General features: G+C 40.2%; 1 protein-coding gene across 5 annotated transcripts in view; it reads left to right on the forward strand.

Moving 5' to 3' along the window:
- The window catches only part of ANKS1B (ankyrin repeat and sterile alpha motif domain containing 1B), a 455,905-nt gene that overhangs the window by 416,782 nt on the left and 13,273 nt on the right, over positions 1–25,850 (forward strand). For 2 of the 5 annotated variants that reach the window (XM_014963681.1, XM_014963685.1), the window contains 4 exons: positions 3,370–3,444; positions 8,777–8,905; positions 13,012–13,083; positions 23,006–23,092. In XM_014963681.1, coding sequence (XP_014819167.1) covers positions 3,370–3,444; positions 8,777–8,905; positions 13,012–13,083; positions 23,006–23,092 — 363 coding nt within the window. The remainder of the gene's footprint in view (positions 1–3,369; positions 3,445–8,776; positions 8,906–13,011; positions 13,084–23,005; positions 23,093–25,850) is intronic. The other 3 variants (XM_014963686.1, XM_014963684.1, XM_014963682.1) reach the window with 2 other exon arrangements.

Below are 25,850 nucleotides of genomic sequence, written 5' to 3' on the forward strand. Positions count from 1 at the left end.
CATTTATCTTTTTTGCAAGAATAAGATAAGCACATGTTTGATACTAATCAGGCAATAGCTGATGCTATATTTTTTTTCTCTTCTTTACCGTATTACTTAGGAAAATGTTCTTCGTTAATCTCTCTATGTCACAGAACCTCTGTGTCAGTGGTATTAAGTGCCCAAGTGTATTTGTGTTTATTATCGTGGAACTGCACGCACAGATTGAATTATTTTCCATCTTTTTGAGGGCATATGCTTTGGGAGCTAAAAATTACAAGTGTTTGAAGCCTAATCCCAATTCTCCTTCCTACTGCCTATTTTCTGGCCTCAGATACTCACTTAACCTTTTTCCTCTCCTTCATTCCTTCCTCTTCAGCACAGGGGTATGCAACTTTAAGTACTTCTCCTGGGGGTTTCATAATTCATTAAAAAATTTCAGCACTTCGAAGACATAAAATATGTATATAGTAAATGCTAAATATTTTTACAGTGGTGCAAGGAAAAGGTTGGATTCTGAATTTGAGTTCATTGCCTCCCATAAAATTAATGTTCCTTCTGTACTGCGTTTCAGTACCTTAGTCATTCAAACGTTAATGAGTGCAGAACTGAGTAATGAGTTTTGCACTGCTGCCCTCCTGACTGGGCATTCATACAGTTATGGGTAATTCTCAGTTTCTGCTGGTCCACTTGATTTATTATTGACTTAATAAATCAAGTCACCTGTATTTAAAGATGATTTAGCTTAATCCTAGATCTTCCAAACATAATTCTGGAAGTAGGTCTGTGTGACAGGGGCAGTTCACTTGAGCAGTCCTTGGAGCAGAGACCTGCACCCAGAACTTGCTTCTCACAGGTGAGTGCTACAAACATCCCTTTTATGCACTCTTCTTTCTCCAAATAATTAAAAATGATAAGGGCTTCCCTTCAGTCATAAAAGGGGTTGAAGACAGCCTATCTTCTGCAGCTTTAATCTGTGAAAGAGGAAGGTGAAATACACAGATGTGAATTCCCTCAGTTGGAGAAGGGCATCACGTTGAGAGCTCCTGACTCTTGAGGAGAGCGTGCTTACCCCTCGAGTCTGTGTGGGAGAAGATGAGGAAGGGGCAGGGTGGGTACCATCAGGATGTATAAAGAAAGGATTGATTCCCTGCCCTTTTTTAAAATGGAGCTACGTAAAGAAGCCTGCAGACACAGTTACTGCAGGGTGTCATTACCTGTTCCTGAGTTGGCATCAAAGCAGCCGATAGATGTATCTGGTGTATTTATACGTTTAGGCACTGCAGCACGGTAGGGCCGCTGTCACAGCATCGCTGTCAGCGCAGCTTCACATCAAGAGAGCCCCACACGCCTCTGCTGTGCAGGGACAGGCACCGGCCAAAGCACCGCACCGCTCCCTGAAGGCGAGTCCTCGGGAGGGGCAGGATTTAAGGATGTGCCTTTGTCTCCAGAGCAGCAGGATGGTGAGAACAGGCTGTATGATATCACAGTATCATGGCAACCTCGTGCCAGCACCACTAGCGCCAGGGAGAAGTAAAACATCTGCTGCCATACGGTACCGCACTGCCTTACCTTACTCCTTCCAGGACCTCAGCAAGTGTGTCCAAATAGCACTGCAGTATGCTTTCTTAATTACCAGATGCTTGAGCACACTGCACCTGTCATGGAAATGGCTTCTTTTTTACTCATCTCTTGAAAAGCAGAGGCACAACCTCCTGCCATGGTTTCCCATTCAGGAATCCGCCCAGCCCAGGCAAACAAACACAGTAATGATGGGCATGGCCAGAGCTTCAGAAGTCCGTTTTCTTGACACACAGGAAAAAAAAAGGTAATAAGTGCTAACTGCCAACTAGTGAAATGTCCTAATTCTAGTGTCCAACAGAAGTAGCTGGAGCAGTGTTTGCTACTGGCCTTGCACTGAGAGTATGCATCCGTCACATGGAGGAAGACTGCTTTCTAGCAAGTTGCAAAGGGTGAGGTAGAAGACGGTGAACCAAAGTCAAAATTTTTACGAGCTAACACTATCAAAATGTAGAGCCCTGCACATCACAAAGGAGAAGGGAATAACTTTGAAAACAGGATAAGGGGGAAGAAACTAACCAGGTAAAGGAAAGTTGAAGAATTACTGAAGCTGGGGGAAGGGATGTGTGTGCATGCTTTTCAGATCATGAAGGAAATAAGGGACAATTAACAACACTAAGCATCCACCAGCCTGTCTGGCAGCTCTCAGTAGTCAGTCCAGAGGATGCCAGCTTACCCTGACAGTAACCAGAAGTGATAACCTAGTTTGTCACCAGCCAGGCAGCCAGATTTCAGGCTACAAAAGGTAAGGACAAGAGCCATATTTCTAAGAGTTGCACTTCTTTGGTTTGCGTTGAGCATTGGTGCTAAATTCCTGCTGCTGCTGACGAGAGCCAGCAATGCACATTCTTGGTGATGTTGAATTACTGATATATTAATTGCTATCTATTCTGGATGCTGCAGTTGCATTTTTATGCGTGTTTATTGCCTTTTGGTGCTGCCTGCCTAAGATACTGTGGGCAGATCCTATGTTTGATGCTTTGTTTTAGTTGCCTGGCTACTGTAAAATGTTATCTTAGCTTTTGCTGAGGTGTCACAGATGCTTTCTTGATGAGTGTCCAAACAAGGAAATATGTAAAAGATGCTGGTGAATGCTGTGCTTGCCTGCTTCTGTTGCTTTTGCTAGAGGTGCTACAGTATGCTTCCTTTGCTTTGCAACTACAGAGTATCTGTACAATAACATAGAAGGTAGACTGAAACTTTTCACTTATACAGCGGGGTCATGGTCAATACCAAAGGTAATATTATCTGTATCTTCATATGCAAAGGAACTGTTGTTGGAAGGAGATGGTGGGCAAGCGCTTCACTTAATTGCAATGCATTCTTTTATGGTAATTGTTACAAAGAAAAATTATTTTTCCTGTTGACTGTATTGCCAGATTTTTCCCTTCCTCTCTCCCTGTGAAAGTCTCCAACAGAGAGAGATTCAAATCTGAAAACTTAATTGCGATGTTGACTTCAAACTTCTTCTCTGCCAAAACCTGAAAGTAACCAGTATTTCTTTCTGCTCTCTGCATTATCTGTTTATGCCTGCATAACTTTATCTCTTTACATCACCAGCACTTCTGACTAAATTGTTTTCTTGTACTCACAGTTTGAAACCTCTTCTAAGGTCTCTGAATAAGCTATGTTTCCTTCCAGTCAGTCCAAAAATATTTTGTCAGCAAATAAATAAAAAATTACTTTTAACAGCTGTTTTACTTCCTTCTTTTAATGTTATTGCAAGCCTTTTCTTAATTATTCTTGCCTTTTGGCAGTTGCGATGCATTAATATTTACAAGATGAGATGTAGTTTTCTGTTTATATTAGCAGTCCTCTGTCTGTGAGATCTGGACCAACCAGAATGCAGGATATCCTTTCTCATCGATTCATCAGGTTCATAATGTAAGATACAGTGATAAATGGCTATGTTGTCACTCTATGGATGTACAGTCTGTTGCCGTGGTGTTATCTGCGGGTGTCACGTCGCTGAAATGACAAAAAAGAAGTTCGTAACTTGTCCGCCCCCTCTTTGGGATTATGTGTGCGCGCATTCGTGTATCACGCCGTGTGGTTGGCATCTGTTGGCTGTATGGTGTACATACAGGACGTGGGGGGGTTGCCAGCAGCAGTCTCACTCACTCGGGGGGAGCTTTGACTTCTGTTCCTGATGTTTTCGTTGCTCACTTTTCCAAAGCGAGAAACCGTGTAAATGGCTCAGTTTGCACAGTTTCACCCCCACAATGTGTTGTGCTGCCCTTTCTGTGTTGATCTATAGGCGTTGCCTCACTGAGAGGCACACGGCGTTTGCAGAGGGACTTTTGGGGCATAGGAGGTAACGGTGGTGGTGCTCTGAATTTTCATCACTTCTGTGATAGTCACATGTGCTGTGCACATGAGAGCAAACCTGGTGATCCGTATTGCAGCGTAATAAGGACGACAGCCAGTCGTTCAGCATAGTATTTCGGAGGATCCGTCGATTTCTCCTAATTTCTGTTATGCAACCGCCTGCTTGGAGCATTTCTGCCAAAGAGGGGCTGTTTTGGCCACCAAGCTTTGAGAAGCTTTTAAAATGTAAGTATGCCATGGACCTCTTTCCATTATTTCAAAAACCAAAGATAAAAGGAGCTAAAAAAATTTCTCTCGCTCTAGGAATTAAAATGTAAGCAAATAATGAGGATTTGGCCAGTCCACAGAACATTCAAAATTCTTACAGGGAGAAAATTATTAATTTTTCAGCCAGAAGTGTTGTATCTATCTGTGCTCCAATTTATTGTTGTCATGGTGACTAATGCATGTTACCATAACCAGGCATGAGGCTTTAACAGGTAAAAAGTTATAAGAGGTGGTCCTTGTTAAAAATGAATACAATTAGGCTACTCAAAAACAGGCCTGCCTTTTTTTTTTTTTTTTCCTGTATTGTGAAGGGTTTTTAACATGACATCTTATAAAAAGATGAGGCAGGTGTTAGATTTTATAGAGGTTGTATTGAGATTACTTCTTACCCATGACTATTTCCAGGTGGCTTTAATGTGAGTCAAATGCAGTTCTCAGAGAATGGGATGAGATAGGAAAATGTGCAACAATTGTAAAAAATTTCCTAATAGCAGTAATTGCTTCCGTAGCTCATTTGATATCAAGCATCTGACCCTTTTTAGAGCACTGAGAAGTGCACATCTGCCCATTTTCAGGGTTACGAAGCACGGCAAGAGTATGAGATACTGGTCTTCAAGGCTACGACCTTTATGGTTAAAAGTTGTCACTATAAAAGGATTGGATTTTTACCACTCTGGCACCTGACTTGGGACCCTTTTCTGATTGTAAATTCTTTATGTGCAAAATGCGGAGTAAGAAAGTCTTCTCTCTCAAGGTGACTGATGCCAGAGGGAGGAAAGGCACTGGTTAAAGGCATGGGAAGGTTAGAATACTAAAACACAGGCAGTACAGCAAAGAACACGTGATAAATTGCACAGCTGTCTGATGAGCTGTAAAGTTAGATGAGGAATAAATTATCTCTTGCCTTTCTACTTCATCAGAGAGATAAAAATCTCCATACATATATTGTGTCATAAAAAATACATAAGCTTAAATGTTTGATTATTTCTTATAATTGCAAATTAAATATTCAAACCAGAAAATCCTTATCCTATCATATCTATTTTTAAAAATTAAATCAAACATCATAGTTGGTCCTACACAGCAATTTACGAACTTTTCTATACCGCTTGAAAGAGTTTTAGGTGCCTATGAAGGTCCCGAATCTCAATACATCATCCATGAGTTGTTTCACACCAATTCCTCAGATTTAGAACTACTAGTAATTCATAGTTTTCTACCCCAGACTTGAGACATGTAATTCTCTAGGTCAAAGATGTTCTTGCTTTGTATTTTACCTGAAGTAAATTGCTATCACCACATCCTAAATTTCAGAATTTCAGTATGTGACTAGAGTCAGTCAACTGAGGAGCTCCTTTTTTTTTCCTGTCGGAGGATTTTAGGCCCAGATTTATGAAAGTATTGAGCTGTCTAAATCTTGTTTAAAAGTCTTTGTTCCCTTAAAAAAAAAAAAAAGAAAAAAAAAAGGAAAAAAAAAAAGAAATTGCATGGGTAATATGTAATAGGAATTCCAATTCTAAACATATTCATGGATCTGGGCTTTGGAGACTACCCTGTTATAACTCAGTCTAAATAGGTAATGAGTACTGGTGATAATATGGTTTCAAAATCTAAGGAGTTTAGTAAGAAAAAGGAGACCAGAAACCACTTCTGCTGAATATTAGAAAACGTGAAACAGTTACAAAAGCAAATTTTATGATTGTGTATGACACGTCTTCTTCATCCATCATAATAATCTATATCTACAATGTTTACTTTTATGCAGCTTTTCTTAGTAGCTGTTCCCTCTACAAGACACACTGAAAGACATGAAAGGTCCTTCAGGTGCAGTGGTCTGCCAGAAACAGCAGAAATCTTGTATCTCTGTGTGCCCTTAACCACAGCTGTATTGCATGTTTAGATCATCCTAGAGTTATGTACAGCAATCATATCAATTCTGTTTTGTTTAGTTTAGAAGGAGGAGGTATTTGGACAATTGTATATGTTTATAGAGCAATTAGCGGACACAAATGGTCTCCGCATAGTCCCTCTCTAAGGGACTTGTACACTAGTTTTATTAGCCTGGTTAAAGATTATTTCTCATTCCCTTGTGATTATTGCTTCCGAGATCCTTTATAAAATTGAACCAGCATGAGAGGTAATCACTGTTCCTCTTTTTACCGCCCTCCATTTACATACAGAAGCAATGCTTTTAATATCTTTCAAGCAAAAGGGAGTAAAACTGTAAAATGGCATACTCATTTTACTCTTTATGTACCCTGTTTAATTTCTCAGTACTGTCCATTTTCTGTGTGTGAGGAAAGTCGTCTTCAGACCAGAGCAACAGAAGGGTTTGGAGCACTACCCAGGGTCACTTATTCCGTAGAGATTCTGTTCCTACCTCATGGCCATCCCTGTGCTTCCTAGGTGGAAAGACGCACGGTCAAAAGAAGTTTTTTTATAACTTTTCTATCCTGGATTTACTCCTGTTTCATCATAATAACCTTTTGCTAAATGGATAGGGCGTACCTTCCGAGAACTGCTTCTTTACACAGAACATGCAGGACTGTATCTTTATTTGGAAAAAAAAGAAGGACTATTTCAAGTGGTCTGTTGGCTGTGGCCTTGAACAGTTCATAAGAGACAGCTGCGCACACGGAGAATTTGTGATGGGTGCAATCCATCTTCTCTCACAGCCAAATACAGATTCCACTAATAAGGATGCAGATCCTTACCCCTTGTAATATTTAAGCCTTTTTTTGTAAGGAGAACTGCTTCTTAAATAAAATTCCCATTTCAGCTTAAGTATGATAGAAGGTTTTTACACATTAGTGGTCAGAGGGATTCATTTCTGTGGATACAGAATGCCAAAACTTGGAGCAATTGCTCCTGCTGCTTTCCTTTCCAATTTTGAGGGTGAAGTCATATCCATAGCATATAGGCAACTTAACTAGGTAAAAAAGAAATTACAATACTGCATAATTTGTAGATGTGCTAATAGTGCCAAGATCAACTAGGTTCAACTTGTTTTATGATGTTCACTTGCTTGAAGTTACCACATTGGCAGGGTAATGTTGATGTTTCCAGTTTTATCTCTTGCTTTTCATTGCAGAGTTGTGCAAATGTGTGTCGTTTCATTATTTTGTGACACATGAAAATGATGTACTTGTTTTGTTTACTCTGTCCTGATTTAATTAGTAGGATGTGATAGTTTGCCAGACTTTTGAATGTCTTCGATAAGACTTTTTTCATGTGTTTTTGATGCTTAACTTCTTTTTGCTCTAAAAGTCTTAACTTCTAGCCATATTCTGTGTGAAATGCTGATGACAATTCCTTGCCAGCTTCAACACATATTTTAACAATATGACATGCATAGAAAATACACAGAGAGAAGAGTAGGTAAAGAAAGAAGTAGCATAATCCAAATTGAAGTAAACATGTAGGAGAGGGTAAAATAGTGGGAGGAAGGTGGGAATAGAGGAGGAAGGACGATGAGGAAGGAGAAGTCTGATCCCAAAAAAACAGAGGGGGCAGAAGGAGGGAATTCAGAGACAGACCACGCTAGGCAGGGAAAGGGAGAAGCAGGGCTGGTGACAGAGTGAAGAGGGCTTGTGAAGAGGAGGACTCCATCCACAGGGTCATTTTCAGTTAAAGTAAGCTGATGCTGGTTTGGCAGCATCCCAGGTGTTGAGGAGATGGGCAGCATGGACACGTGTCCATGACCAAAAGTAGGAGAGATCATAGTTACACAAAATAACCTCAAAATATTTTTATTTTTTTTTTTTCGCATGGGCCTGCAAGGTGGAAGGACCCGTCAAGGGCCCCAAGGTCAGCCCAGGTCCTATAAAGCCATGTCTTAAAATATGCAATGGCAGGTGAGATGCAGACCAGCATTGCCATGCTGGGAGCATTCCTGTACCCATGCCTGCGTTGGCTCTTTTTGGAAGGGAGAAGAGTGTCCTGCGATGGGATTTGGCAGTCCTACCCATGTTCTCTGAGGGCTTTGAAGAAAGAGAGGAGATGACAGCTCAGGAGAGCAATCACCTATATCAATGAGAATGATGAATGTGGAAGGGCAATGTTAGTAACTCTACAATGAAATATCAAGAGGAGGTGATCAAAGTAAATATTCATAAAGAGATTAAAGAATGCCTTGCATATTTGAAGAATGTATAAGAAGTCTTCAGATCAAAGCCAAGTCTCAGTTATTTAGCCATTTAGGAAAGTTAGTTATCGGTTATATGTGCTGGATAATGGAAGACTTATTAACTGTGTAGAAAAGCTTGTAAAACACATAGCGGAATTTGTGAATGGCATTTTTGTGCATCTCATAATTTTTTTTCAAGTGCTCTCATCCGCATATATGTATTGTAAACAGTTATTTTTAAGGAACATTTCCGCTGCCTAATGACTTTATTCTCAAACCAAATGATTTAATTAAGGCCTCATTAAACACTACAGAAGATGACTTTGGATTATAAATCAAATCATGAAAAACGTTGTAGGAGTTGTATTCCCTTATTTTAGTAACATGGCTCTATGTGTAGAAAATAAATTATTGTTAATTGAGCACAACAATGGAGGGTTACTTTATAGCGAGTTTGCCTGCAGCTTCTCTTATATCTCAAACTCTGATTTTCAGACAGGAGACTGGGGAGAGCCTTCAATTACCTTGCGACCTCCAAATGAAGCCACAGCATCAACGCCTGTACAATATTGGCAACATCATCCGGAGAAACTCATCTTCCAGTCATGTGATTATAAAGCATTTGTAAGTGTTGATAAATTTAGTGGTTTGATTTGGGGTAGATATATTAATTTTAGAATCTGATAGACTGTTGGGGATTTTTTTAATTTATAATATTTTCAGTCACTTTTAATGAGACCGGCCACTTCCTCTGAAATACTGTGATTGTAATAACTGAGGCATAAGGATTCACAGTACTTTTTGCTATGTGACTTATTGCAGTCCATGTAGCAATAGCGTTAGAGAAATAACAGTATGAATAAGTGGCAAAATGTTGTAGAAGTGCCAGTGAGGGCACGCCTACTTGGCATATGCCACAAATCTCTGTCTGATACTTACAGAAAAATAATAAAACATAATATGGGGTCCTCATGGCTGCCTTAATGCTGCATGCACAGTAGTTAAAGTAAGTATTGCCTTACCTGAATTTTATACACCTGGTTTTGGGTAAGGAAGGTAGGGAAGATGGAGATCAGGGTCCTGAAGCTATGTTTTCTGTCCATGGGACAAGGGCTCATTCAAACCTCTCCCAAACTGATGACTAGTTGAAGGTACTGGTAGCGGTCGGTTCATTCAGAGCAGGGAGTATTTATTTTTACGTCCCAATAGCTGTAGCTGATTCCCACTTCCCATCCCTGGAGAAAAGGAGCTTCCTCCTACAGCTAAAAACAATTAGTGTTCTCTGGCTGTTATAAATGCTTGTGAAGTAGAGGAAGGTCTCCTGAAGTACGGAAGTCATATTGAAAGACTGTTTTTTAAATGAAAAAACCTTTTCTAAAGCTGTGATTTCCCTGTCAACAGGGCAGGGCAGCTGATGCTTCCAGGGAGCTGAAGAGGTGCCTCAGCCCACCTGTTTAAGCTCTTACCTTTCCCCTTCTGACTTTGCTGGAAAGCACTGTTAAAGTTGCCAAAGGTGCTTCCCAGACCACTGTGTCCTCCTTCAAGGTGGCCACCTAATGAGGCAAGGCTGACATTTTACAAAGGAAAGGGGCTCAGTAGTTGTAGTGCCTTTAGCATAATAGCTGGGGGTTAAGCACTTATTCAGGACGTGGGTTTTAGATCCTCTTCACCTGAAGGAGCTTGGATGCTTAGTGCTTTTGGGAATAATGTTCACCAAACACTGGAGCATTTGAGGGAGAGCTGGAGGCTCTTGGATTTGGTTTAAAGCATATCCAGAAAGGCAGGAATTAGAGACTAAGTGCAGGCAAGACAGGGCCTGGTTCCCATGCAGGAGAGGCAGAAGGGGTGTTACAGGCCTGTCTCACTGGAGCACATCTGTATCTTCCATCAGACCTTCATGGGGTAGAAATTGCTGTGAAGGCAGTGATTGTCCCTGGTCAGTAACTAGAACCTCTGCATTTCTCAGCAAGTCACAGTCAAGGTCCAGCTTGCCTGCTCTCAGTCTTGCTCTCCTCCTATACAGCACCTCAAATTGAAAAGGAAGCTTAGTGACTTCTTGTTCTTTAAATACTTTTATAGTTTTCAGTAAAACGGACAGGTTTCTCTCAAGACTGCCTCATCTCATTTCTTGATGCAGCAGTAATTCATAATCAGATGTATTTTTTGTAGTAGATTGGAAGGCATGTGGATCATTAAAGAAATGAAGTTGGGATGACCGAGAATATCCAAATTACTGGTGATTAAGGAGTCACCAAATCAAAACAAGCAAGTTATTGTTGATTAAGGAAGCAACTTCCCTTCTTAAGGATCATGTGTCACTGCACTCTCTCAGCTCCCTGAGCTGTTATGACCTTAGCCTTATGGAGTAAAACTCTGGTTTGGAAGTTACAACAGGGCAGCTTTCATTGTACGCCGCGTCACACAGTTGAACTGAGGGATGTCCTCTGCATTGCTCCCACGTGCTCTGGGTCTATGAGAAGGAACATTTCCAAAAGTATAGCAAGTCAAAGGAAAGCAAAATTCCCTTCTAGAATTTCAGATTTTTCTGACAAGTGAATGGGACAGTACCTCTGTGATTTGTTTGTTGATTCCACCCTGGGAAGCGTTTCTGAATGCCTGCAGCTGAGGCTTTTTGCTGCTGTGCAGTTGGGTCAGGAGCTGCCTGTCTCTTCTCTTTCTTCCTCTTGTTCTGCCATGAGCTCAAAAGCACTGCTTTTTTATTTCCCTGATGCCTGACCAACTGGTAGCTTTCAAGGAAATGCCAATTTGTTGTGCCGTAGTCTATAAAGAAATAATAAAATAAAAAAATTGAAGAAACGAACTGCATCCTTCCCAGAGAAGGCTATGGATGCCAAGGGTGTCAGGCAGCAGAATCCACAGAAAGATACAGTTCAACTCAATAAACTTTTGTTTAATTTTCTAATTTCAGAGCTTGCTTTAAATTTGTTCTTCTGCAAGGGCGATATCAAGCCATCCCATCAAATTAATGCCGAAAGCCCTATTCGTGTCACCCTCCAGCCCCCAGCTGGACTCACAGCTGCTTGGTTTATGAATCTTTCACATCTGCAGTCCTCAAGGAATGCCCTTCATCCGTTCTTTTCTGCTTGTGTTTATCTGATAGTGTCGGTGTTACTCACCCTTCCATTTATAATGCCTTGTAAAATGTTTCTCACTAATTACTGTGTTGGCTACTGCCTACGTTGAAATATTTATGCATTGTCTTGCAGGTCAGAGGCTCCTGTGGTACACAGTGTGAAGTGAAGGCTTTAAAGAATATACTTCAGTTTAGGTCAGGAAACCAGATAGTTGAACCAGTACACTTTCTGTTCAGTTCCAGCTTGTTTTCAGCTGTAACTGAAGTTAATTTTGATAGGTTCTTGTTTAAGATGAACCTGGTTCATGGTTTGGTCAGATTAAGCTATTTCTGGTGGGGTTGGTGAAATGAAAGGGGTCAGGCAGTGGTGGTGGGCTGCTGCAGCATCCTTTTGGAAGAGGCTCCTGCCCACAGAGCTTTCTCTCCTCCTGCAGCTCACCTGTGGGATGACTTTCTTCAGCTCCTGTGTTGCTGCTTAGGATTGAAGGTTTAACAGAAGCCATGGCATTGTGCTGCAGTGAGAAAGCAAAGAGAGGCATCTCTGTGCCTGGGGAGGAGAAGGGGTGGCTTGCTGTCCTCTTTCCCCTGTTAAGCCAGACTTGCATGTGACACCATGTAGAAATACAGAAACATCCTGTTTGCAGAGAACTATATGAACATGTGCACATCCACAAATGCACACACCTGTAGCATCTCTAGGAGAAAAGCAGAGCGTTTCTCACACAGTCCTGTTAGTAGTAACAAGACGGCTCGCTGCTGGGCCAGAACAGGAGGGATGATGCTGCCAGCTCCATCCCTGGAGGAGCAGCACCATTCAGACATGGTGTAGGGAGGTCCTGAGACCCCAGAGGAACAGAGCATGCTGCCAGGGTGCAGGAGTGCCAGCAAGTGACATAGTGAGGAAGAGGTGGGTAGGAAAGGGGACGTGTCAGTGAGGCACTTGCTGCCTCCTGGACCCTCGGAGATGAGCAGGCTCCCCTGAGAGCACGGTGGCTTTCAGCCAGCTGAGCCAGGACCCAGCACCAGCACCCTGCTGCTTCCTCTCACCCAGCCCTCCTCCAGATCAGTAAAGGCTTCAAAATAATAGTACAGGGTCAACCTTTTCTTAGGAAGAAATAATGGTTTAAACTAGTTTTCGGTTCAGCTTTTTTTCCTCTGTTTGCTGACATCAGGCTCTGTTATTTGCACATAAATTAGTTACAGATTGAGTACACAGAGGTTAACATCGCTGCCGGCCTCCACGTCCACGTGATTGCACACATAGCAATATGAGTTTGGCAGATGGCAGCTATAAAAAAATAGCAGAGTCTCCATTGTTTTTTTAATCAAATGGCATTTTTAGGATGGAATCTCTAGTATTTGCTTGTTGTTTGAGTAACTAAGGTGATAAGCTAGAAAGCTTTCAGATACTGTTTCAAGGGCTTCATTACACTTGGTGCTGTGCATTCCTGTTTCATAAGTTGATTAACACACTGCTTTAAATGATTTATCAGAGAACTGCAGAGTAAAAAACACTCTAAAGCCATATATTAAGTTGACTGTTACTGCTATGGTTTTTTAGGCATTTTTACTGCATTTCTGCAGATGTTTGTTCTGGAATTTTCGTTAAATGAAGTTTAATGGGTTTTTATTTTAGTATTTAGGTTCTATGCTGGTAAAAGAGCTAAGAGGCACAGAGTCAACACAGGATGCGTGTGCAAAAATGAGGGTAAGTTAGTAAACCTACTCCTTTCTCTGTCATTGTAATATGAAATTATATTAGCTAGTGATTACTTGTACTGTGTCCTTTTGCTTTTATAATGTTCTTTTACCCATTTGTTTTCTGTTGCCCTTGCATTTACATTGGCGTTCAGTAGGAATTCTGTTCTACCTTTTATCTTAATGTCAAGTAATACCAGAATTTAAAGGTAGATTTTATTTTGCATGTTGTATCTAAGAAAAAAAAAAGCAAATATATGCATTATGTTTTCTCTTGAATCTTTGAATGTGTTTCAAAGTAGTTTCCACACACTTGAAATGTGCCCCTATCACTTTGCTGTTACAAACAGAATTTATAGCTCATATATCATAATCTAGATTGAAGTTACTATGTGCAAATATGTACTAGTAAATATATTAATGTGTTACCAAAGCTATTGTTTTTTATGTATGGTCTAATCCTTCTGTCACATAATCCTATGTATGCCTTTACTCATATGAATATTACCATTTATTATTAATGACATGCTTATTGATTGAAGGATGAAAAAGAAACTAATTCATTTTCACCTGATGGTGGAAAAGCAGTTAGGTTTCCTTTAAACTGGTAAGAATATGTTTTCCTGTGGCTCTTTGGCCTGATACTGGTTTGTAGAAAATTACAATGAGGCTCAGTCTATCTCCAGCAAACACACCGCTGCTGGAAACTCATAACAAGCCACAGGCCAGCTACATGATTTATTCCCAATTGTTGTTATAATAAGAATGCACCTATTCATAAAGATGACAAACATATCGTGGTCTGGCATGATTAATTAATGAAGAATATAATTGGTGATCTACCGAAGGTGTAAAATTACATAGATGAACGAGTGAAATCCTTAATTCTGTGGATTGTAAGGCTTTTATGCAAGATGCCTCTGAGGACTAGACGTAGCATTTGGATCAATTAGAAAGCTGGAATATGTGTAAAATTCATGCAATCAGACAACCATTTCCTATTGGTTACGTATCTGCAGCACACAGACTTTTGTACAAGCTGTTTTAGCTGAGGGCTGGCAGTAATTCACGCTTACTAGATTGCCTGAAGATCTGTGGCTTTTCAGCTAATTACATGCTAATTATTCCTTACCTGGGCTTAAACTCCTCTAAAAAAAACTCCAGCAACTTGACACAGAGGGATCTACAGTCACATACACGTGTCCTGGGGAGTTAATTGAGGCTGCAAGCATACCATCTTCCAATCCAGTTTTCAAACTGTCAGACCTAGCAGTTCAATTTTTTAGGCATACGCCTGTGCAGATCTTAGGGCAGAATTTGACACCGTAGTAACATATGACAACTTCAGTAAGTTATTTGACTGAATTTGGAAGCTTAACATCAAAAAAGACGCTCTAAATAATTTATAGTCATTTTATGTTTTTTTTTAAGCAATAAATTGGGCAAATTTAAATTATCTAACTGAAAAAATAAGTGTTTGATAACAAACTTAATTTAAAATACAATTTTTACTATAAAAATAATTGAGTTTCACTAGTAGTTTATAGTGCCATACAGGGCACTTATATATTACAGTGATGGGTTTATATAAATTTATTTTTTATATTCTCTTTTGAAACCATTGTGCTGTGAAAATGTTTTTGGGGTTTTTTTCTGGTTTGAGGCTTTTTTGCTTGCAAATCCTGTTTTAATCAGGATTTCATCTATTCTTTCTATGTAGTCTGTTTAATCATATTCCTATTCAAGTCAGAAATAAAAAACATTGACTTAATGGGAACAGATTATTATTTTAGTGTAAGTTTCCCAGTGAGAAAAACATATCTTTTTCCAAAACTTTCTCCCTCTGGTTTTGTAATGAAAGTTGGTGTCTATGAATTGAGAGTCCAGGTTGTCCTAAGTCATCCTGAAGTTTTGCTGTGATGTTCATTATTGTATTTAAGCACCACAGGGTTGTCATTGGAAATGTTGCTTCTTTTATAGTTATGTTTATCTTGTACTGAAAGGGACATTCTCACTTATAAAAAATGAGTGAAAAGCAGATATATTATTTGACTGCTTCTCAGGTATTGAATTCTGTCCCCTTGTCCAGTGTGTTCAAAGTCACTAAGATTTTTATACAGGGTAAGCATAGAGTTGTACTGACACGATAGAGCAACATTTTTTAATTTTAAGGATTTTTTTTCAGTTTATATATTTCAAATCTATAGCATGCTGTAATCTGAAATATGCTGGGGAGAAGTACATCACATACAACCTTGTACCGTGTTGAGGTCCTTCCCCACATTTTTTTCATCTTTCTGGAGTCAGCCACATAGTGGTTTTTAAGGAGAATGTCTGAAAATTAGGTACCTAATTTTTCTGTCAATGTGGTTTTAGCTTTTCCATCTTTAACCTAATGCTGCTCAAAAAAGTGTTGTTATTTACTGGATATCTTCCAGTCAGCAGATGCACAAGGATGAAAGAAGCCTATCAGTGAAAAAAAATGTCTTGATCTTCCTTAATCATTCACAGACACAGAGGAACAACAAAAATGACATGTTTGCTGACTGCAGATCCCTCCCTGTTAGTTGTAGATGCTTCCTGTGCTTTCAGTTACGGCAACTGATGGTTCTGGTTCTCAAGGGAAGCGTCATGCAGATATCCCTCGCCTCTCTCCACAGAGGGACTTACAGCAGCCTCCCTCTCTTGTAGCTTAAGAGTGAAGAGACATCCTAAATCTTCTCTAATGTAAAAAAAAAAAACAAACAAACAAACAACAAACCAAAAAAACCCAACCAACCAAAAAACAAAAAAAAAAACCCAACCCAAATCCGGGAACCTCTGTCTTAATAACTCTTCTTTCTCAGCATCGGGCAGCAATATGCTCCAGCAGGGCAGATGATGGATTTGTTTGGGGAAAATCATGCAGATGCGCTAGATTGAGCTCAGCACGGGGGTCAAGGTTATACATGCTCTTTGTTCCCACCCAAGTTGCAGACTCTTGCAGCCATCCAAAATTATGGATATTTGGCAAGAACTGTGCCTGTTAGAGGGATTATACTTTATTTTTCCGTCACATACTTGCATTCCAAGGATGAATTTATATTTTATAGTTTTCTATTTGTTTCCAGCTATTTTCTCTCACAAACTCCCTCTGCAGTCGACAGCACTGTCTCCTTATCTCCACTCCCCACCTGCTGTAAACTGACCTTTGCTACTTGAAGATTAAATCTTGCTGTCCTGGCTGGAATAGATTTATTAATTATATTTGAGAGATGCCTTCAAGAACTTAAGAGCTTGCATCTTTCTTAACGTGAAATAGGAAACACTACAAGTTGTGTTTTCAATCAGATTACTGCCTTCACTTCAAATCACCATAGGAACAGGAAGCGAGAATAACGTGTTTACATCAAAATAACGAAAAGGAATAAAGTTTAATTTGAGCTAGGAAGAGACTTGTTCTCTACAGTAGACTCTGTCTGGCATTTACCCCTCTGAATACCTTGACCTGGTAGGGAGGGGACAGTTTTATTCTTACTGGCATGAGCACAGCAGCAAGGTAGGCTCTTCCCTTGCAGTAATGTTAAATCACTAATGTTGCACACACCAGTTGCACAGTCTGAAACAATCAGATATTTACTGCAGCAGTAGGGAACTTGGATTTTGTTCTTGGATCCTGCCACCTTCCTGAATATTACGTGTCTTGCTTAAAGGTTTTCTTGTTAGAAAAGAGGTTCTTACATCTCAAGTCAAAGTTCTGGGGAACCAGCAACACAATTCTATTCACAAAGCAGGTGTTTAAATATCTTGCTGACTTAAGACCAAAATGTCTAAATGAGAATTGTTACAAAATGTCTTATCTCTGCACAGGAAGGGGAAGATGAAGTAAGAGTTGACTCTTTCACTGAAAATAGGCAGGGTCCAGAGCATTCCTTTCTGATTTATTCTTATATAAACATGGAGGACCTGGATATAGATGGAAGTCTCCTTATTTCTGCTAATCCCTTTCTACTCTTCAATCTCCATTTCATTTCTCCCCCAAAAGCAGAAGTGTCCTCTCTAGGCCTCCTAATGAAACTAGCCAGGCAAATACCACGTCAGGATCAAATACTCTATTTCAGAATTTAGTTCGGTGTCTGTTCTCTTGGGACTTGTAGCTCTGTCGCTCTCATGTGCTTTGGGAGGGCCTGCAGTGGAACAGGCATATGGATACTACTCAAAAAGGAAAAAAGAAGTGGTGAGAGGTCTGAAAGATGTTCAGTCCTTATGCACATCCACATTATGCCATCCCAGGTTCTGCGGAGGATTGTATGTCCTTGAACTCCGTGGCTGAAAGGAATCCAAGGTGGAGGAGGGATGCGCTGCCCTTTCAGCAGCAGATGAGTGTGTACAGATAATTGCAAAAGCAAAAACCTCTCATTCTCAAGTAGATGAGTTGCAGGTGCATCCCCAGTGCAATGTTCGTATTAATGATGTAGCTTGGAGGCATCCACTAATTGTTGAGAAGTAAACAGCCTTGTACCACAGGGATTACAGATGCTATCTTATTCCAAGAGGTATTAAATTTTGTCAGTGATGCATTTTTGAAGCCTTTTGGACTGAAAGAAGGCAGTAAATATTTGTTAAAAGGCAGATTGTAGTTTCAAAATTAGCTTCAAAACTAACTGGTCAAATGTGAACTTTTACTTTTTATTTCAATTTCATCTCATGCATGATATCGTCAAAGTGATTCACTCAAAAGGAACTGGTTAATAAGGCTTCATAAGCCTTAAATAAGTAACAGGCTTATGGGTGTGATAATAGGTGGTACCACTACGTATTTTGAAATGTGCAGCTTGTTGCTGTTTGGAATTAATAGTTGCTACCAGTATGGGAAAACATACAGATTTGCTTAGTGAATTGGATTCCAGTACCTAATTGAATAGTAAATTTGCCAGCTACAGTCCTCAGATAGCTATTAAAAAACAATATAGGACAGAATTAGCAGATTCATTTGCAAAAGTAAAAAGCCAAGATGAAATCTTAAGATTTTACAGGCTCATAAACTTGTACTTGAAATTTATGTATGAAATTGTTAGTGACTTGGCATAGTTGAATAATGTCTTTTTATTGTGTATTTGCAAGATGGAGTATAATTACATATGCAGTAAAACCTAAAAATGAACATGGTTTCATTTTGGCCACTGTATGAAAGATGAGTAATCCAGTTATAAATGTATGTATAAGTACACGAAAGTGGTCAACGTGGCAAAGTAGAAGTACCAGTGTATCCCATTTCCTCTTGGCAGGAAATAAATAGATAAGATGAAAGCATTTTGCGAGTGGGCTGGATTACACCATGTGCTACAGTCTATCAAGTGAATGTGGGAGCATCTTACTCAGAGACCGTTCTACATGTGCTCCTGAATTTCTTATTCAGCTGCTGTGTGTGTGTGTATGTGCACAGAGATACCATGTTTTGTGCACTGCAGGAATATTCAGAAGTGTTGGATTAGTGCTCTCTGTTCTGCACAGAGCAATGTATTGCAGTACAATCCTGGCTTGAAAGCGTTAAAGGCTTTAGGGCTTAAGGCCTATAGATTTTGTCTTTGCGTGTATTTACTTTTTAAAAATAAACAGCTAGTTTATATTCCTTTATTCACAGAACAAAGTCATCTGCCTCTTAAGCCATTGTTAATTATCTTGATTTGTTAGGCACACTGGCTGGGTGGATCTCAAATTAGTTGGATTTTAGTTTATATTCTAAATCAATGTCTAGCAGTTCTGCACAACTTTTAGCTCAAAATCAAAATACAGGTGGAAATGCTTTACCCACTTAAGACAATTTATAGTACTATACTATGGAAATCTGTCTGTTCTGCTTGTGGGTATGGTGGTTTTTCATAAACATATCGAACATAAACAAATTCATAAACAAGATGAGAGGGAAGCTTGCTCTCTCACTCTCTCTCTCTGGCACCACTGCTTTTGCACCCCTTGCAAAAGGAGGAGTTGGGAGCAGCCCTGTCCAAGGCTGTTCAGGGTTTTGGTGCTGTCCTTCATTAACAGCAGCAGTGAGTTCAGATGCAAACTCAGAAGAGTCTTAAATCCAGATCTTTACCGTGTAAGCAAGCACTTTAATAAGTAAGCAATTATGCAGAAGATGCCTTCCACCTCACGGGTCTCCATCCTGGGTGCTGGAGGGATGAAGCAGCTTCAAAATAAGGGAGAGGCTGCTCTTCGTGTTATTCTGAAGAAAAAGAGGCTGTGTGTCTTTTGGGTCACCTGGAGAAGGTGAACAAATGTCACATAAGACTTAGGATGGTGATGCTTTCATTCATCTTCCTGTGTCTACAGTCAAACCTGTTTTATGGTTCTTGAGCTACACACGGCTTACTTCCACATAGTCACCTACCTGTCCCGTAGGAAGTATTTCAGAAGTGGGACCAAAGCTCAGTCTCTCTAGCACACAGGCTCTGCAGCATTAAGACTCCTTGCTGCAGGAGCAGCACACCTGAAGAGACAGGGCATGCACATCTGTCCTTATGTAGATGACCAGCTGATCAGAGACAGGCAGTGGCAATGAGCCTAGAATGTGCTTGCTGTGCATCCAGATGATTCTCCTAAAGAAGTGTATTGAAACAAAGAGTCAAAATTGCAGTCACAAATGATGGAGTTTGTAGGAACTATGACCAGTCCCAGGCTAATGAGCACTTGCCCAAAGACAGGGTCCTGTCACTACGATTGCTTCTACATGAGATGAAGTCTAATCCTGCTACCATGGTATGAACATGCCTTGGAGCATTAGACCGTATGTCAGCATGCACATGACATCCATTGCCAGCCTTCAGCTGTGGCTCCTATAGCTTTGGGCTCAGGTCCATATGCTTCCCATAGAGGCACCAGATGGAGAAGAATATTTTGTCATCTCATCATATCCTCACAGAGCTGATACGATGGCTAGTACCTGAAAAGCCCAAGGAAAGAGAATACAGACTCCTGTGTCCCACCTTCTTCTCAGATTCTGGTCACAGGCATAGGCAGAGATGCCCATTTGACCTGCAGACAGATGTAAAATGTCTGACCATGAAAGCTGCAGGACTTCATCTCAACGTCCTTGAATTTAGACCCAAAGCAGTTACTGTGTGTGAGCAAGTGGCATTCATATTGTACCTCTGATAACTCACGTTACACATCCTGGCAGCCACCTCCTCCGTTAAAAAGAAAGGAACAATAAGCAAATAATATGAGCTCACCATGACAACTCATAACTGTTGAAGTCTGAAAGCTGCTTGTAAGTAATAATTACTATGGTGGACTTCAGTTACTCTATCACTGGGAGTAGAGTGCCGGGGGGAATATAGCTGTGTTCTTTTCATGATAGCACTGTCAGAATAACCAAGGATGTTATTCCACTGCCCAGCTGTTTGTTGCAATGGGGGTATGAGTGCAGAATTGTTTCCCAAAATCATGTTTCTACACTGGACTGCAGTCTTCCAGAACGCCTTTGCACTAATCCTGGCATTTATATGGTTTGCAAGCCAATAAGGGACATCTACTGCTCCTTACCAGCTGAGACAGTTTGACTTAATAAATTACAGATGTCCATCAGTCTCTGATTCATTTCCTAATTTACCAGATATAATTTAATAGTATCTTCATGAGCTACTTCACTCAGATACAGTCCTCTGGCAGTTCATGCCCTCGATTAAATACTAAAGATCAAGTCTGCCTTAGATAAACCCAGGTGAACGTGGAGCAGATAAGGAAGGTGATTAAATTACAAACTACTGGTCTAGAAGAAAGAAACTCCCAGTTGGTTAGTACAACGTGGACTTGCCAACAGGAAGCTTCACTTTTATGGCAAATGGAAGATAGTGCAAATTAGACCAAAAAGCTAAAATAAATTGACTCACTACCCGTGTTTGTATAGCATGCTGGAGGAGAAGAGGAGTTTTGCTGCTAAGGAGGCGAGAAAGGAGATAATTACAATAATCAAAATGGGAGACAAAGAGCTCCTGAGAGTAGCTGTCGGGATAGAAAGGAAGGACAAAAGTTGTATGATTGCTGGGTTGCCAGATGATTAAAGTGATGTTGTCATATTGCGAATATTTTGTCTGGATATGAGCATATGCGGGGTATATTGCTTGTTATTCTGATAGATGTATGTACTGCTGCTTCCGTACAGTCACTCTCGTGCTTTCTGTCCATTGAAAATGAATTTTATGAGAAGGCTCATTTGAGATCTATTAAAGAGACACACATGTACTTGCTTTGCTTTTCACAGGGATAGTGTTTCTTTCTCCACTCATTTGAGAGACAGGCAAATCAGATTAGTGTCTTCCTTCAGATTTTGTTAGATTCTTCAAGATGTTTTACCACTTAAGCTTTCATTTTTTAAAACTGCCTAACCTTCTGGGTGAAAGAAACTTTCTCTAGGATAAATTGACACCTGATTGTCATCTTGAGTCTCTTGTCATTTGACCGAGAAATGCACCAGTCCTCTCCATTACATGGATGGGTGGGGCTCTCCTTGAGACTTTAATTAGAGGTATTAGCCTTCATGGCATGGGACACTAATTGCAGAAGGTAGCTGGATCTGTAGATTTGAATTTTATGCTGGTAAAAATGGAGTCTCATTTGATTCTGGAAGGAAGGAGGTCTCATAAGGGGACTTAACTACAGTGTTTTTTTCTTTTCAGCTTTTCTTTGTTTTGCTCTAGTGTTGCCATCACCTATTTTTCAAACACTTTTTTTTTTTTTCAGATACAGTCTGTTTTCAAGCTCATATCTGTGCTATTTTATTCTTCTTCAAGAATACAAAGCTGCCACTGCTATTTTTGTTCAGCTGCTCTAATGATCTTTCTAGGTGCCAATTCTAGACCTTTCAATGCGTTTACACTCCTGTTCCATGTGCTGATATTTCTTCATTTTAAACTGTAGCTGAACTTACTCTTTCCTCTCAAGAAAATGATTGCTTGGTCTCTATGATTGTTTCCAGATACTACCATGAGTGACTGTTCTCTGAACTTTACCTACGTTATTTTTCTGAAGTAGTTTTGTATAGAAGAGTCGTGTCTGTCATTGCTTTCCACCTTAAAAGAATTCAAATCAGCCATAAGCTGTTGTGCCATATTTTTGAGGGGGTTTGGGTTTTTTTGGTAAATTTAATGTGTAAACTATTCAACAGGTTTTCTGCAGAGAATATAATCTATCCCAAATATTTGCCCAGTCTGTCCAGCATGATATGTCTTTGCTGTGTGCATCGTGTTGAAGGCACGCAGAAGCAGACTAGCATGAAAGAAAAAAATAGCCTTATAAGAAGACACGAAAGGTAGGCAGGAGAACCTGGCACTGAGGGAATGCAGAATAAGCGTCCGTGCTAATTCATGTGTAAAGCAGCTTCCAGCGGCAGCTGTACTCGAGGAAGTGCAGTCGGTCAGACGGGACAAGGTAGAACGTTGGACTGACAGATTGACTGGCAGGTCTAGAGGGCTGCAGCCATACTTTATGTCACAAACACAACTGCAAGAAGGCAAGAGAGTGAAATATTTTTAAATAGCAACTAATTGCAGCAGAGAAACAGTACTATGAGAAGTACCGCGCTGCTGGGAAGGGCAGGAAGAGAGGAGACGAGGCAGCGATCAGTGGGGCATGTCAGATAGATGTTTCAAACACGCACGTTTTGGGAAACTCCAAATTGCCTTTTTAAGCCTCGCAAACTTACATCATTCTCTTCCCATTGTGCTAGGAAAAAGAAGAATTTTTACCATCCTCACAATAAACCGTAAAGCTCTTTTTAGTTTTGTAGCTACAAAGCAGCTGTTTTGAAAGCCCAAAGCAGAGTCAGCTCAAGAAAAAGTCAAATATTTGGATAAGTGCCTTTTGTTTAACTTGGGTTTTTTGTCAGAGGAAGAGAAAGAGCACTGTTCTTGCAATGCAACACCACTCTAACATCTTCATTTTGGTTTCAGAAGTCTACAGAACAAATGAAGAAAGTACCAACCATTGTCCTGTCTGTCTCTTACAAGGGAGTCAAATTTATTGATGCAACAAATAAGGTATGTGCAGTTGTTCATTATTAGCTTTTATTTCTCACAAATAGGAATACCTGTGAGGCTGGGTCTGTAAGAGCATGGGCCAGAGAGGGGACAGAGTTGCACTTTGTGTTTTCCTCTCTTGTTTCTCTTCTCTCCAAAATGGATGTAATCTTATTGTCATTCTCCAGAAACTCAGTCTGGAGGACAAGTGAAGCAGCTTTAATGGCTCATTTAGAGAACATTGTGTCCAACCTTCTGCCATTAAAAGGCAATCTTTTCACAAAAGACATTTGGCAGGGAGTCTCTGTGGAATTATTTACCATATTGTTCCCTATACAGTTCCTTAAATATGCAGTATATATATATGTTCATTAATATAATTTGGGGAAAAAAAATTAAGGATGTCTCAATGAACAGTAAAGATACAAGGTTTTACGCAGGGACAGCCCTTGTAAGAATAAGAAACGTGAGCCTTGAATGACCTTTTCAAACGTCAGAGCCTCTCTGAGAGCTGTTTTCCTGGCACTAGGTGTTTGACTCCCTAAACTGCAGCAGCTTCTTAACAGTTGTTATTCCATATTTTTTCATCTTCCTGCATAGCAATGCCCCTGTGCTTTGTTTCTTACATTTTAAAAAACATCCAATGTCTTAAAAAAAACAAAACAAAACCAAAAGCAGAAATTCAGAGATCAGAGAACCCAGTGATGGATAGAGCAATGGGTTATTGCTTAGCCAAAGTAAAATGCTCTGTAAGCAGGAGGAAAGTAATGCGTGGATTTCTGTTCTTCAGACGTCTAAAAGAGCAAGAAAATACAGTCCATGCTGATACTCTCATATGAATAGAAAGGAAGTGATCTTTTCTGTTATGTGACTAAAATTCACTAAGCAATATAAAAAATAAATCTGACAACCCAGCTACCTGACCAGGTTAAAAATGTATGGAACTGCTTTGTGTTGCTGAACATTCAAACTACACAATACATCTAGCCCATTATCCATCAAACTTGCCAAAGCAGTCAGTTTTTAACGGTGTTTAATTAGAAATGGGTTTTAAGTGAAGGAACCAAAGCAGGTTTGTGAACTTCTGCTAGAGTTTAGAGGCCGTATCTAGGATTAGAAGATGGCAGGAAAGAAAAGTAGAGATGAAATTACTGTTACATCAAGTCTGGCATATTTGCCAGAGCAGGGAGGCCAGGGATTCCTGTCAGCTCCTTTTTCTTCCATTGATTCAAAATTGAGCTTCTACAACCCTCGTTTCCTTTATGTTCTCTGATGTGCATGGCATAAATCAGGACATTGCAATGCTATTAATTCTAACTTGGGTAAGACTGTTTTCAGCTCTTAGATCTTCTCTGTAATGTAAAGGATGTAACTGCAATGTCCTTAGGTTTAAAAAAAAAAATCAGGAGAACAAAAAGAGCTTCCAGTATCTCTTTGCACGGTGCATGTAATCTCACGTAAGAAGGAAACTTGAAAGAAGTTTGGCAAATCGTATCAGGTGGCTCTAGACTGGTCCCACTGAAGTCCTATGCCTAGTAGTGCAATAGATGTATTTGATGGAGGTAAATAATGCCACAGTCCTGTGTTTTTTCTCAAGTGGTAGATTGCTTTCTCTCCAGTTCAAAATCTGCACTGCCTCTCCCTTCTGTAAAAACCAGGTAATAGCCTGCAACTCTCCCAGGAGCGTTGTTATCATCCTTGTCCACAGTGTGCTGTACCCAATTCCTTCGAGACCCAAAACAGATTAGCACTAAGGTGAGATCCTATTCAGATTGTACTGCTTCCATATGAGCTTCTAGTTGACAGCGCTGGGCACCACTTAGCAATAAATGCATACTTTTAAATGACAAAAATAGCTAGCAGTTATGTGCTTGAAAACTCAGCTCTCATGGCTGTTCATCCTTTTCCTTTATGCCACCAAGCTAAGAATTTGTATTCCGAGTCGTAGCCGGCAAAGCTTCAGGTGACAAAGGAGCCCTGACCTTGTTCCATGACAGCTATTTCAGTGGCACCTTGAAGCTTGGCCTGACACCACTTTGACATGACACCATTTCTTTGCAAGTGAGGCCAGAAAGAAATTGCTGCTTAGGATAAAGCAGACTTGCAGAATTTTCTCATTGGTCACATCTGGCCCTAACTTCTGAATGATTTCTGCCAGGAGGGGGATTGTCTGACACGAGGTAGGCAAGCAAAAGGAAGGATGCTTAGCAAAAACCTGATCTCTCAAAGGTATTTATTTGGCAGAACCACAACTGATTTTCAGCTCACCTGCTTTTTCGGAAGCACAGGAAGTTTCTCTTGACAGAGTGAGAAGTCTTAGAACAACAACTGAACAGTGTCAGTCAATACCTGAGGAGTGTACCCAGAACAGCAAGCTGGTTCTTTCTAGACTTGTCATTTCCACAGATAAGACTATGGGTCTACTGGAGTAGTGATCTTAGGAAACAGTAAACCTGTGCACTGAAAACACGCTTAATTTTGAAAGGTGATCAGATGATCAGAGAGGATATCCTATAGAAGCTAGGGAAGAGGCTCAATTTCACTACTAATTTTTATCCTGAGTATTTACTTTAGATGTAGCTCATTTTATTAAAAACAAACTTGATACGGATATTTCCAATCTTCACTTGATTTAAAGAGACCCCACCTGGAGTAGTGTGTCCAGCTCTGGGGCTCTCAACATAAAATGGACATGGACCTTTTGGAGCGAGTCCAGAGGAGGACCACAAGATGGTCAGGCAGCTGGAGAACCTCTCCTATGACGACAGGCTGAAAAAGT

The sequence above is a fragment of the Calidris pugnax genome, unplaced genomic scaffold, assembly GCF_001431845.1.
Source record: "Calidris pugnax isolate Ruff unplaced genomic scaffold, ASM143184v1 scaffold44, whole genome shotgun sequence".
In the NCBI taxonomy this organism is placed as follows: domain Eukaryota; kingdom Metazoa; phylum Chordata; class Aves; order Charadriiformes; family Scolopacidae; genus Calidris; species Calidris pugnax.